The 12,656-nt window shown below is 63.5% G+C and overlaps 2 protein-coding genes across 5 annotated transcripts in view; one reads left to right on the plus strand and one right to left on the minus strand.

The window, feature by feature from the left end:
* CORO7 (coronin 7) overlaps positions 1-12,656 on the plus strand; it is a 57,904-nt gene that overhangs the window by 33,252 nt on the left and 11,996 nt on the right. The gene's annotated exons all lie outside the window — the stretch shown is intronic.
* On the minus strand, positions 1,176-12,314 carry VASN (vasorin). Its single transcript, XM_036090943.2, has 2 exons — positions 12,178-12,314; positions 1,176-3,840 (listed from the first exon to the last, which is right to left on the minus strand). Exon 2 carries the CDS (start codon positions 3,828-3,830, stop codon positions 1,800-1,802), a length of 2,031 nt encoding a protein of 676 aa, XP_035946836.1. The 5' UTR covers positions 3,831-3,840; positions 12,178-12,314; the 3' UTR covers positions 1,176-1,799.

Raw genomic sequence — 12,656 nt, forward strand, 5'->3', positions numbered from 1 at the left:
CTGACATCAACGCCCTGAGCCCCAGGGCCTACTCCCCAGGCCTGGCTGAGCTGCCTCCTTCCATCCAGGGGGAGGCTGGTAGGGCCCAGTGGCCGTGACCCGCAGAGGGGATGCAGGCATGGGGCCTCGGGGAGGCTTGCTCAGGGTTCGCAGCCTCTCTGCGGCCCCAGGGCCCACTTTGCCTCCTGTCTCAGGGTCATGGGAGAAGGTGCTGTGCTACCATCCTTGTTCCCAAGCTCCCAGCACCCAGTCCAGGCCAGAGCTGCAGTCTGCATCCCTGGCCCTGCCCCCACGCAGCCCGTGGCCTTCCTGGAAAACACTCCCACTTCCGGGGTTTCTGGAAAGCCTGGGCACATCCCCAGTGCAGAGTAAAGGGGCATCACAGGGCCATCAGGCCTTTGCAAGCCAGGCTCAGACCTTTGGTCCTGTTCCTGGGCCACCTGCTCCTAACAGCCCCGGCTTGGCCCTTCCTCCCCACTCACCAGACGGTTCCTGTCATTCAGGATCTGTGCTTCCCCTCCACCAAGACCCCTCTTTGCTGCTGGACCACGAGGCCGGGAGCAAGGTGCCCCAGCCTGAGCCTACGCAGAAGGGTATCAGGACTTTAGGGAGGGCTGTGTGCTCTGGCCCAGCACCATCTGTGCGGGCCTGCAGGATGCAGCTCTAGGGACCCCTTTCACAGAGGAAGGGAAGCAGTGAAGTGCCTGTCAGGCCCTTTCCCAAGGAGGGATCCTTGGGGACACTCTTGGCCTTTATCTGCCATGAGCCTTGCTCAGCCTCACAGGAGCACTATAGTTCCTGCTGGCAGACCACTGGGCTTGGGTGGGGTGAGGCTGCCTTCATGTCCCTCTTGTTCGAGGTTAGAAGCTGCCCAGCTCCCATCCCTGCTCCCGCCTGCACCCCAGTCTCAACTGAGAGGCTGCACCAGGCACCCCAGTTGAGGCTGGGCAGACATAGCCCAGGGTGGAGTACCTGGAAAGGCCACCCTTCCTGGCATGGTCCTCAGCAGCAGCCCTCCCCAGCCCAGGGGTTGCTGACCAGGGCCTGGTGCCCACTGGGGAGAGGGTTCCTGGCCCCCAGCTTCCCCACAAAGAGAGCTATCTGTTTACACCCACCCTGCATCCCCACCCTCCCTCACCCAGCCCAGGTACCCTGGGCCACGCCAGAGAAACACACTCATTTTATCTTTTATTTTTCTTACAAAAGGCCTTCATATCATTGTCTTACAAAAACCAAAGTCTTGTCTCTGAGTTTGGAAAACATTTTCCCAGAATAACTGGGAAAGAATCTCTTATAAATATATTTTTAAAAAACCAAAGCAAAACGTGTTCCTAAAGCGTCTGTTTTTCCAGTTTCTTTTGTTCCTTTGCTCCTTGGGGCCGAGGCTGACCCACATGCCCCATCCCCAGCCCCACTCTTCCTCTGCTGTCTTTCTGGGGGCTTCCTTCACTGGCCCCCGGAGTCTCCTTGGGAGGGGGGCCTGGCAGCCCTGGGCCTGTGTTACCAGCACACGGCAGGGCCCGCCCCACCCTTCCCCAGGGGTTGTACGTTGCAGAGGACAGGGCAGACGCCACCCGCGTAGGCACTCAGGCTTGGGGCACCTTAGAGGTGGTCACCTGGGTCCCAGGATCTCATGGATGAGGAGACGGAGGGGCGGGGTCTTGCTGTGGTTACACAGCCGCGACCTTGATGTGTCCTCCCGGTAGGGATCTGAGAACTTCCTTGGTCTGGCACAGGAGGGTGCTGGCGGATCCCAGCAGGGCTGAGAACCCGGCCTAGCAGCCTTGTCGCTCCCGGGCTTAGATGTAGGGCTTGGTGGGGAGGGGCCCCTGGGGGCTGGGCCCCGAGTAGCCCATGAGTGGCACCTCACACTCCGGCCCGCTGGGTAGGGCCTCCCCACCGCCCTCAGTCGCCTTGGGGCCTGGCTCCAAGGGGGCCTTCACCCCCTCCAGCTCCAGGGGCCCAGCCCCGGGCCCCACCTGTCCTTTGCCGTGCGCTACAGCCGCCGCCGCCCGCCCCCGCCGCACGCAGTAGGCCGCCCCCACAGCAGCCAGGGCCGCCAGGAGCACGGCCGCCAGGGCCGGCGCAATGAGGAGCGGCAGATTGCCCTCTCGGGCCTGGGTGACGGGGGCGTGGTTGGAGCGGCTGGCTGGTGGCGTGCGGGCCTCCCCACAGGCCTCTTCGCCCTCAGGCAGCCGCCCGACCCCCAGAGGCCTGACACAGATGGAATAGGTGGCGTTGGGTCGCAGCTGGGTGACTGTGTACTCGGCAAGTGAAGCGGGCAGGCGCAGCGTCACGGGCCGCTTGTCGGGGCCTGACAGGTTGCGGTAAGTGAGGCGGAGGCTTCTGAGCTGCACGGCACTGCCCTGCAGGTAGCGCTGCAGCCCCACGCGCAGGGAGGTGGGGCTGGCCGGCTCGATGCCCAGGGGCAGGGGCTGGGGCGGCTGCAGCGTGGCCGGGGCGGGGCTGGGTGGGGGCCCCTGCCTCACCCGGCTCTCGCAGTACAGGCCCGTGAAGAGCTCAGGGCACAGGCACTCCAGGTGGCCCTGCACCCCCAGGTGGCAGGTGCCCCCGTTGAGGCAAACGGACGCCGGGCAGTCCTGGGGCCTGGGGGGAGGCCCCACCGTGGGCAGGGCCGCAGGGGGCAGGCTGGGGGCCTCGGTGGCCGGCTCTGTGGGGTTGAGCCAGGTGGGAGCCGGACTGGAGGGGGAGAACGTGGGCCCCCACGCCACGGGCTTCGTGGTGGGCACCGTGGCCGTGGTGGTGGTGGCGGGGCAGCCAAAGTCAGCATATTCGAGGTCTAGGAGCAGTCGGCCAGCATTCTTGGGCGGGAAGTGGCAGCGTGTCTCTTCCGGGCTGGCCAGCGCCACATGGCTCTCCCGTACCCAAGGCCCAAACCAGCTTAGGGGGCAGACGCAGTTGAAGGGGTTGCGGGCGGCCGCCAGGAGCCGCAGGCGGGGGAAGAGGCCCGACAGCTCGTGCGGGAGTGCCTGCAGGCTCAGGTTGCTCAGGTCCAGCTCCTGCAGGGCCACCAGGCCGGCCAGGCCCTCGGGCCGCAGCTGGGCCATGCGGGTGTTGCCCGCCAGCCGCAGGCGCGTCAGGCCCCGCAAGCCCTGGATGGCGGGCGGCACGCGCTCCAGCTGGTTGTCAGACACATCCAGGTCGTGGAGGTTGCGCAGGCGGCTGAAGAGCCCCTCGTCCAGGCGCCGCAGCCCCAGGCCAGCCAGCCGCAGTGCTTCCACGTTGGCAGTGTCCAGGGTGCCAGGCTCCAGGGCCGGGAGGCTGTTGTGGCTGAGGTCAAGCAGCAGCAGGCGCGGCAGGCGCAGCGGGGGCAGTGCCCGCAGTTCATTGTCCTGCAGCTTGAGCTCCAGGAGGCCGTCGAGCGTGTCAAAGGCTCCGGGCTGGATGTGGCGGATGCGGTTCTTGCCCAGGTAGAGGCGCTCCAGGCGCCGCAGGCCACGGAAGGTCTCGTTGGTGATCTCGCGAAGCCTGTTGGCCGTCAGGTCCAGGTTGCTGAGGTTGGCGAGCGGCTGGAAGACCCCGGCGGGCAGGCTGGCGATCTGGTTCTGCGACAGGTCCAGGAGCTGCAGCCCCGGCAGGCTGGCAAAGCTGGCTGCGTCGAGTGTGGTGATGCCGTTCTCGAAGACGTAGAGGCCCGCTGTGTCGGGTGGCACGTCACGGGGCACGGTGGCTCCCTGGCGGGCGGTGCAGAAGACCGTCTGTGGCTGATGGCACTGGCAGCCGGGTGGGCAGCCCCGCACCCCGGGCTCCGGGGCCAGCAGTGGCAGCAGCAGCGGCAGCAGCAGGCGGGGGGGGACTCTGGAGCACATCTTCTGGTTCCTGGGAGCAGGGGAGAGAGAGAGACAGGAGACCGTGAGCCAGGGGCCTGGGGGACAGCCACGCCAGGGAGAGACCAGGAAGGGCATTCCCTGCCCCCAAATCCAACAGCACACAGCAGGTATGGTCAGGTCCCCAGTGCCCTGGCCCCATTCCTGTCCCAGCCCCATCAGCTCCCTCACTGAGTGACTTTGAGCCCTCCCGTGACTTTGTTACACCATCACTTGCTATTTCCTGCGCTGTCACCAGGGCTCGGTGGGCTGATGCGTGCAGAGAGGCTGGCCCCCAGACAGTGGCCACAAAAACTCCCCTCTCCTTAACCCCAGCCCTCTCACCTCTGCGGCTCAGAGAGAACACGTGGTCAAAAAGCATCAGGCTCCATGCTCTCCCTTCAAGTCCCCTCCCCCCACAAATCTCTGCTGAGGTGGACAGACAAGGCGGGGAGCCCGTGGGTCCAAGAGCAGCAGCCCCTCCCCACAGCGTCTGGGAGAGAAGGGGGGCAGCCAGCGCGTAAGCAGAGAAGCTGGCTGCCCCGTGCCGCTGGCCCCTGCCGCCACGCTCTGTGTCCTCCAAGTGAGGAGGAGACCGCAGCGGGAAGACTTCACATGGAAACTATGGGATCGGTGTTTTTCCACTTGTGAAGTCAGACCTGCCCAGTATGGGAGCTGAGGGCCCTCCAGGATGTGGCCAGGGGGAATGTTCCTAGGGGAGGGGGCAGAGGGGGGCCTGAGCTGTTGGCAGGTGTTCCCCTGTGTGGGGGGGCAGACAGGGAGGCAGGGAACCCTGGGCTTCAGATCCCCCATCTCTGAGGTGTGATGACAGATCCAGAGGTGGGGGGTCCTGGCCTCCCTGGGCTCATCCAGGGGGCACGGGGGGACACTGGCTGCGGGGTGGTCCCAAAAGCAGTGCTGGCCCTAGAAACATTCTGCAGACTGGTTCATTTGCCATTTCTTGGGGTCCACTCTGGCCTGAGCACTGAGGATAAGGGGCGGGAGCTCTTCACCCCATGCTAGCTCACCAAGCATTTACAGTCCCCTCATGTGGTGCCCCCAGCAGCCATGGCAGGTGGAAACTATCCTCATTGCTCCCAGATGACAGAAGGGGGGGGCTCCAGGAGGTGTAGTGACTTGCTGCCGTCCCACTGCCAGGAAATCTGAGCCGGAGCCTAGGTCCTTAACCATGTCCAGGTGCAGCTGGGCCTGCAGCCTGGGATGGTCCTGCCCTGCTGATGAGGGGGTGGCTCCCTCAGCTGCTCTGGGCTCCAGCTTGTAGCTGGAACTGCTCTAGACTGAATGGGGCCACAGTATGAGGCCCCCTTTCAGGCTCCTGGGGGAGCCCAGGGGCCACCCTTGCAGCAGTCCTCACTCTCTGGGCCCCGAGAGTCCCCAAGAGGCCGGCACCCCTCCCCTCCAGGCGCCTTCTGCTCACACAAGGGCCTTTTGTCCTGGGGCTCAGCCTCCCCTTCCCCCACGCCTGCCAACCATCAGGCTATGGCAGGTAACATGGCCCCCTCAGCCAAGCCCGTGTTCTGCCCCGCTGCCATCCATCGGGCTCCTCCCCCAGGAACACAGGCTCCCGCAATGTGAGGAAGAGGAGGGGCAGGTGGTCCCAGGATAGACAAGACAAGTCACTGGGGAGACCAGTTCTGTGTAAAGGCCTGTTACCAGGTTGGGCCTGCGCAGGCCCTACCCGCCTGCAGGGTCCCCTCTGCCCCGAAAGTGGGACTGTCAGCCTCTGCCCCTTGCTCGTTTGCACTGATGACCACCTTCCAGAGGCCAGCCAGGGAGGCCTTCCCTGACCCCCAACTGGTGCCCCTTCCCCTGCTCTCTCTCCTGTCCGCTTCCTTGTGTCCCAGAGCATGCTTAGCTCACCTTTGCTGAGTAAACGGTGGGGCAGGGCCTTGTACCAAACCTCAGAAGATGCTAGGACCGGGACCTGGAAGGCCTTGTGCCCCTCTGGCCCTGCCGGCACCATCCCAAGGGGGCTGCGTGCACCACACCCAGCCTCCTCCCCCAAGTGGACCCGCTCCACCCTCACTGACTCAGAAGGCAGCGGGTGTGGCCTGGCCTCCAGATGTGGGCTGTGAGCACCCCCCGCCCCCCACGTCCACGTGTGGGGTGAGCCGCCTCCCCCTGAATCAGCTCTCCCAGCGGGGCAGGCAGGGTCAGGAAGGGAGCAGCCAGGCTCCAGGGTGGGAGGGGACCCTACACGTGGCCACCCCTACGGCTTCAGCTCCCCCTGGGCTATGTATAAGGTCATGGTTAAGAGCTCATGCTCCAGTCAGGCAGCCTGGGCCAGGGGCATCCCAGTTCTGAGGCCTTGCTTTCTTCAGTGTCTCCCCAAGCATTTCAGAGTTGACACAGCCTAGGACTGGGAGCATTTAGAACTGAACAGCCCGGGCGTGGCCCCTGGGGGCCTAGGTTGCGTGCTGGGGGGTGTTCCCCACTCTGCGCCAAGGAGGGGCATCAGGGTGGGCTCTGGGCTTTGCCCAGAGTCTGTTGGCCCTTTAATCCATAAAGTCATCATGAGGGAGCCGTAGGCCTGTCCAGCCACAGGATGGCAGTCTGGCTGAGTAGGTGGGGAGCAGGGGCTGGGTCAGAACAAGGGCAACTGGCATCCTGGGCCGGGGAGACCCCAGCAGGCAGCAGCTAACCTGCTGCCGACCTGCTAGGATGCTGGGGTGAGCACCTGGGCCCGAGCAGGGGGTCGGCACTGGGGCTTTGGCAGATGGAAAGCTGGGTGCCGCTGCTCCGGGGGCTCTGCCGTGGGCTCTCCTGGCACCAAGAGCAGATCACATAGCCCCAGAAGGGACGCAGAAGGTGAAGGCCGGCTGTGGAGGGGGTGGGCAGCAGGGCAACAGGAGACAGAGGCCTGAGTTCAGGCCCAAGTTCGGCCCCTAAATAGCTTCCCAAGTCCCTTTCCAATTCTGGGCCTCAGTTTCTCACCAGCCCTGCCTCACTCTCTGGAGTTGTTCTGAGCACCCGGGGTTGTAGTGTTGTGTTGTTCTGTTTGTTTTTAAGTGGGGGAGTTGTTTTAACAAGTTCTGGGAGTGATTCCGCTTGTCTGGGCTCGTTCTGGGAGGTGTGTGTGTGTGTGTGTATGTGTGTGTGTGTGCGCGCACACGCGCGTGCGTGCACTGGGGGTGGGGTGTCTCATGGGGGAGGTCATGGCTGTCCTGGCCATTGCAATTCCAGCAGCCCTGAAGGACCGGGGGCCTGGGCTTTGATATCTGATCTGCTGACCCGAGGCAGGGAGGTGGGACCTTTCCCTCTGCAAAGGGTGTGGAGAGCCTCCTGGAGGCAGCCCTGGGGCTTGGGGGGTAGTGGAAGTAGGAGGGCAAAGGGTCCAGGTCGGCGCTCTTCCCCCTGGACTCTGCAGCCTCCTCACCTTGGCCTGGCCCCCCAAGGTGTGGTGGGAAGAGGCAGGAAACTGAGGCTTAGGCTCTTGCTGCTGGCTGTGCTGCCCTCCAGGGGACAGTTGCTGGGATGGGGCTTTTTAAGGTCCCACTGCCTGTATGGTTGCATGACAGTCTAGCCATGGTCCTTCACCTCGGTTCCCGTCTGTGAAGGGCAGGGGAGAGGGGGCGTTCCTAGTTATAGTGTCTGATCATCAGGGCTGTTCAGTTTGTACTTGGAGCGCATGCTAAGTGGTCAGTAAACATTAGCTACTGAAGGTGTTACCCATAAAACCTGAGCCCTGCCTTCTGCACATATGGGGTGAGGATGCCATGGTGTGGGAGGGGCTTCATGCCACTTTCAGCACAGACAGGAGGCCCCCCTACGCCCAGAGTGAGGCCTCCATGGGGAGGCTGCCCTCCATCCTCCACCCTTCAGTGTGGGAGAGGAGCTGGAGAGAGCAGCCTGATGAGGGGTGTATTTAGTTCTGGAAGGGGGTGGGGGAGTGAGCTGTCCTTTGGCCAGCCCCCCTCAGCATATGACCTGGGAGTGGGGGAAGGGAGCAGAGGGAGGGGCTCTATGAGTAAGGACATCCTCTTCAGCTCTCACGGGGACCCTGGTGCCCCCACCCACCTCTGAGTGTGGGGGACATCTGGAGGTACCCACTCACACACAGGCCCTGGGTCAGGCAGGTACTAGTGAGTGGGTGGGACCCAGGCATTTGGGGGACCGCATCAGAGCTCAGGCTGCACATCTCACTGCTGCTGGGGAAGGCCACACGCCTGGCTGATGGGGGCATAGGGTCAGACAGACAGATGAGGCCAGCACAGTCCCTTCCTGTGCCAGACACTGCGGAGTGGGTGCAGGGGTCAGGTGCTGCAGGTCTGACCCTGAGGCTCTGGGCCTCTGGCTCCCAGTGCTGGCCCCCCCCACCCCCACCCCGGCTAAACACTGCCGGCCAGGCCTGGCAGTGGCCCAGCCCAGGAGTCTGCCAACCCCCCCAGGCAGGCGGGGACCATGCCGGCGGCCAGGATGGCTGGCTCCGGTTTCGCTGACGTGTCTAAGGAGGCTCAGAGCCGAGGCTGGGTCCACCCATCTCGCCATCCCTGGGGCACAGCAGAGCAGAGAGGTCGGGGTCTCTGTTCTAGGCCCTCAGGGGAAGGGGAGAAGGTGAGGGTGGGGACCGCAGTCTGACCCTGTGATGAAGCCGGGAGTCCCTACTTTGGTCTCGGCTCGTCTGCCTTACTCTCTTTACCGCTCCAGCCTGCTCTCCTCATTCTACACATGAGGCCCAAGACACAGCTTTATGACCTCATCCATTCCCTTTCTGCGCTTGTGTCTCCCACCTACAACCCCAGGGGTTTCTCAACCCCAGCTGTACATCAGAATCTCCTGGGAAGCTTTGGGAAGTTCCTGATGCCCTCTCCACTCCTTGCCAATGAAATAAGAATTTCTGGGATAAGGCCCAAGCAGAGCTGTATTTTGGAGAAGCTCCTTCAGTGAGTCTCCCTTACAGGGCTCAGACCCTGGGGCAGAAGATTGCAAAGGGGGACAGTCTGGATGTCAGCCTTGTCTCCCTGTCCAGGGAGGGGTCTGGATCACCAGCAGGTATGGCTGGCTGGCAGCGCCAAAACAGCAGGAGCTGGGCCCCCCTCCTCCCAGGCAGGAGCTGCCTAGCCCCAAATGGGTGTCTTCTGTGACACCATGGGTGACTTGGCAGCCACCAGACCTGTCAGCCCAGGCCTGGGAGACCAGTGACTAAAGCCATTCTGCTCAAGTGGGCCCTCAGGGCGGCGGGATATGTCATCTCAGTCAGGAGAGGTGCCACTCTGTTGGGAGAGGACACCTGCTGCCCCAGGAGCTATTTGGCAGCTGTGGCCCAACGAGAAATGGGCCAGTCCAGATGCCACCATCGGCACGCGCAGGTGTGATGCCACAGGGGCTGGGCTCAGTCAGACACAGGGCCTCCTGGCTGTCCTGTCCCCACCCAGGGCCAAGCATCCATCAAGTAAGGCCCTAACCCTGCCATTAACCCTGGATTTGCCAGAGGAAGACCTTAGTCACCAAGGGAGGCCACCAGCCCAAGCCAGCTGGGCCCAGGTTGTCTGGGTCCTGGGCAGGGACTGAGAAGGAAGTGACCCCAAAGGGATCTTTGCCCTTCTCACTCTTGCCATGCCTGGGGTTCTGGGTTCCACTGTGGCAGAACTGGCCCTGCCTGGGGTCTGCGAACTGATCAGGGGAGCCACAACCCAGCTCCCCCGCCCAGGTCTCTCAGTTCTTACTGCTGCCCATCCAGGCCCAGGGCCAGTAGGGGCCCCAGTACCGCCTCAGCCCCAACCCCAGCTCCTTCTCAGTGCAAGCCAGCTCTCTCCTCCCTCTTTAATTAAATCTCTCAGGCAGCCGCGGAGGAATGTCAGAGCCTTATTGCATTCCCCTGGAGGAGACTGGTTGGGGGGACTGTCCCCAACCTGGAGAACTGGCCCCTTGCCTGCCTCTACCCCCAAAAACCAAGGTGGCTCAAGGGAGCCTGCTTCAGCCTCCTCATACCCAGGGAGGCTGGAATGAGGAAAAGTGGGGGAGGCCCGAGGGCCTGGCCAGCCAGGCAGCCCAGCCAGCTGAGGGAAAGCAATCCGGCTGCCTCTGGAATGTGGAAACCGATAAAAGGAAGAAGGCTGAGCCCCTGTCCGCCTGCGGTGCACTCAGACTCTTGCAGCACCCCTGCCCGCCCCCAAACACAACCCTGTTCCAGTCACGCGCGCACAGACACATGCCCACGCCAGACACACGCCCACTGGGCCGCGCTCTGACACACACACACACACACACACACACACACTCTCTCTCTCTCTCTCTCTCTCTCTCTCCCTCCCCCTTCTCCAAGAACTCTTGCAAATTCCACAGCAGTGAGGGGAGCTGGTTTTCTTGGCAGCGCAGAGCCTTGGGCTCCCTGGCTCAGGGAGGGACTCTAAGGGGAGCTGAGGGGGGCTACAGGAGGGGTCACTAACCCCATGAGGTAGCGTTGCTGCCCTTCCCAAGAGCTCAGGGCCTGTAGATGGTCAGGGATGCTTCTGTGGGACAAGCTCACCCAGTCTTCTCTCTGGTCACCAAGGGGGACCGGCTGGCTGGCTGGCTTTCTGAGGTGGGAACTGCCTCCTGGAACCAGCTGAAACCCCAATTTCCTTTTCCCAGGAGCTGCCCAGCTCAGGGGTGGGGTCCACTTATAAAACTCCATGGGTCTTGCTCCAGCTCCCTCAGGGCAGTAGTAGGGGTGTCAGGAATGGGAGCCAGAAACTCTGGACCCATCTCCTGCCCAGGGCATTTCCCTGCCTGCCATAGGAGGCTTCCTAGGGAGAGCACATGTCTGGGCAATGTCTGAGGGGCTTCTCATGTTCAGCCCCCCACCCCCTTTCCAGAGTCTGGAGAAAGTGCCCTGGGACACCAGTCCCCCACCAGCCACATCTGGCCCTCTGGACCCACAGGTCCCAGAGTAGCTGTTTCAGTCTGCAGCTGGGGGAGGTGGGGACAGCCAGTGCCCGGGGCCCCCCGTCTGGCACGTGTGTGCTCATCCTCCCTCCCTAGGCCAGATAATGGTCTGGAGGGAATCCAGCTGGGCTGCTCATTACCAGAGCCCTCTTCCTGCCTCTGACACTCTGTTTACAGAAGCTCCGGGGGCTGATTCCCCTGGGAGAAGACAGCCAACTCAGGGGACTGCTCTCCCATCCCCCCATACGCCTCCCTTACCCTGTTGGGCCTTGCCAACAGCTGGGCCCATACTGGACTTCACTGCTCTCTGGACCAGCTCAAGTGGACCCCACTTGGAGGGCACCCACCCAGCTACCCTTCTGTGCCCCCAACACCCAAAGTCCAGCCTAGCGGGAAGGAACCTTTGAAATTTAGTACAGTGTCCCAGCCTCATAAGCTCTTGCCCTGCAGAGGAGGGCTCTGGGTCCTGGTGCCTCTTCCAGAACCTCACCTGCCCTTGGTGCAAAAGGCAAGCAGGGGGACAGTGGGACCCTCGGGGCCTTTTCCTCCTTCCCACCTTGCAGACTCCACCCCTGGGCCCCAGCAGGAGAGGCAGTCGGTGACCCTGCTGTGGTAATCTTTAACGAATGGGGGCAATGCAAAATGGTTGGCACCAATCGCCTGGCCTGCCAGTGACCACAGGGGACCTCAGCAGCCCTCAGGCCCCAGAGCTGCCAGCCCAGGGACACAAAGGACTAAGCTGGCTCCAGGCCACTGGGTTCATAGCCCAAGCAAAGCCCTGTCCCTGGCAGAGGCAGAGATGGGGCACCCTAATATCTGGAAAATGAAGGGCCCCAGCCAGCCAAGGTCTGTCCCCTGCCCCCCACGGGGCATCAGATACCTCCTAGCCACCCCCACGCCTCCCCAAGGCTGCATGCCTGTTGGCCCCCTGGCTCTGTCCTAAGTGACAAGGGCCCTCAGTACCACCAGGCGGCCAATCTACACAGATCTGTACAGGCGCACGGAGGGCTCCAGGCCCAGAACTAGACTGTCCCACTCCAGGAGCTAAAAGTAACCAAGTCTATGGCTTGGCTGTCCCCTCAAAGGGGTTTGATTCATAAAACTGGTCATGCCGGAGGGCCCAGCCGTGGGAGGAGGAAGCGAGGGAGGGGGTGTTTATTTTGTCTACTCACAGCCCTGCCGGCTACCGGCCGGTGAGCCTTGGACGCGCGCGCGGCCGTGGGGCTGTCCGGGACTGCCGTAGGAGGGGGCGAGTCGGGCGCGGGCAGGGGGTGCATGGGGCCCGCCCGCCCTGGGACCAGGTCGGCCCGGGTGATCGTGCGGGGCTGGGGGTCGCGTGTCCGTCCTGAGTGCGTGTGCGCGCGACCGGGGGGGGTTCGCGCGCGTGATCGGCGCGTTGCACAGCCCGCCCCATGGCGCCCCCGGTCTCCGCCCGCAGCGCCCCGGCCCGGCAGACACTCACCGGGGGGCGGCGGCGGCGGCGGCAGGAGCCGGGCGGGGCGGGCCGGCCGGCCCGGTGGGGTCCTGGGTTCCGGGGTCCCGAGGCAGCAGCGTCCGTGTCTCCCCGCCCCGGGCTTGGGCTGCGGAGTCAGCTCGCGGCAGGCGGGTCGCACTTTAAGGGCTGGGGGCGGGGCCGCTCCCCCACGGGGCGGGGCGGGGCCGACAGAGACCCGCCTCCTCTCTTCGCTAAAGGGGTCATTTCGCCGGCTGCCTGATAAACTCACTCATCCACCTCCGGACTGAGGAGGCAGGAGTCCCGCGCTCCCGCCTGCTCTGCCGCTAGTTTGCCATATGACTCTGGGCGGGTCCCTGTTTTTCGTAAAAGCAAGAGAATATTGAGACCAAGAGTCCCAAACCCGGATACCTGTGACACATCAGGCAGGCGATATAAGGGCACTATTTAAACTCAAGGAGCAGACCCCACAGCTTGTGGAGACCCGG

The sequence above is a fragment of the Halichoerus grypus genome, chromosome 6 (genome assembly GCF_964656455.1).
Source record: "Halichoerus grypus chromosome 6, mHalGry1.hap1.1, whole genome shotgun sequence".
NCBI classification, from domain to species: domain Eukaryota; kingdom Metazoa; phylum Chordata; class Mammalia; order Carnivora; family Phocidae; genus Halichoerus; species Halichoerus grypus.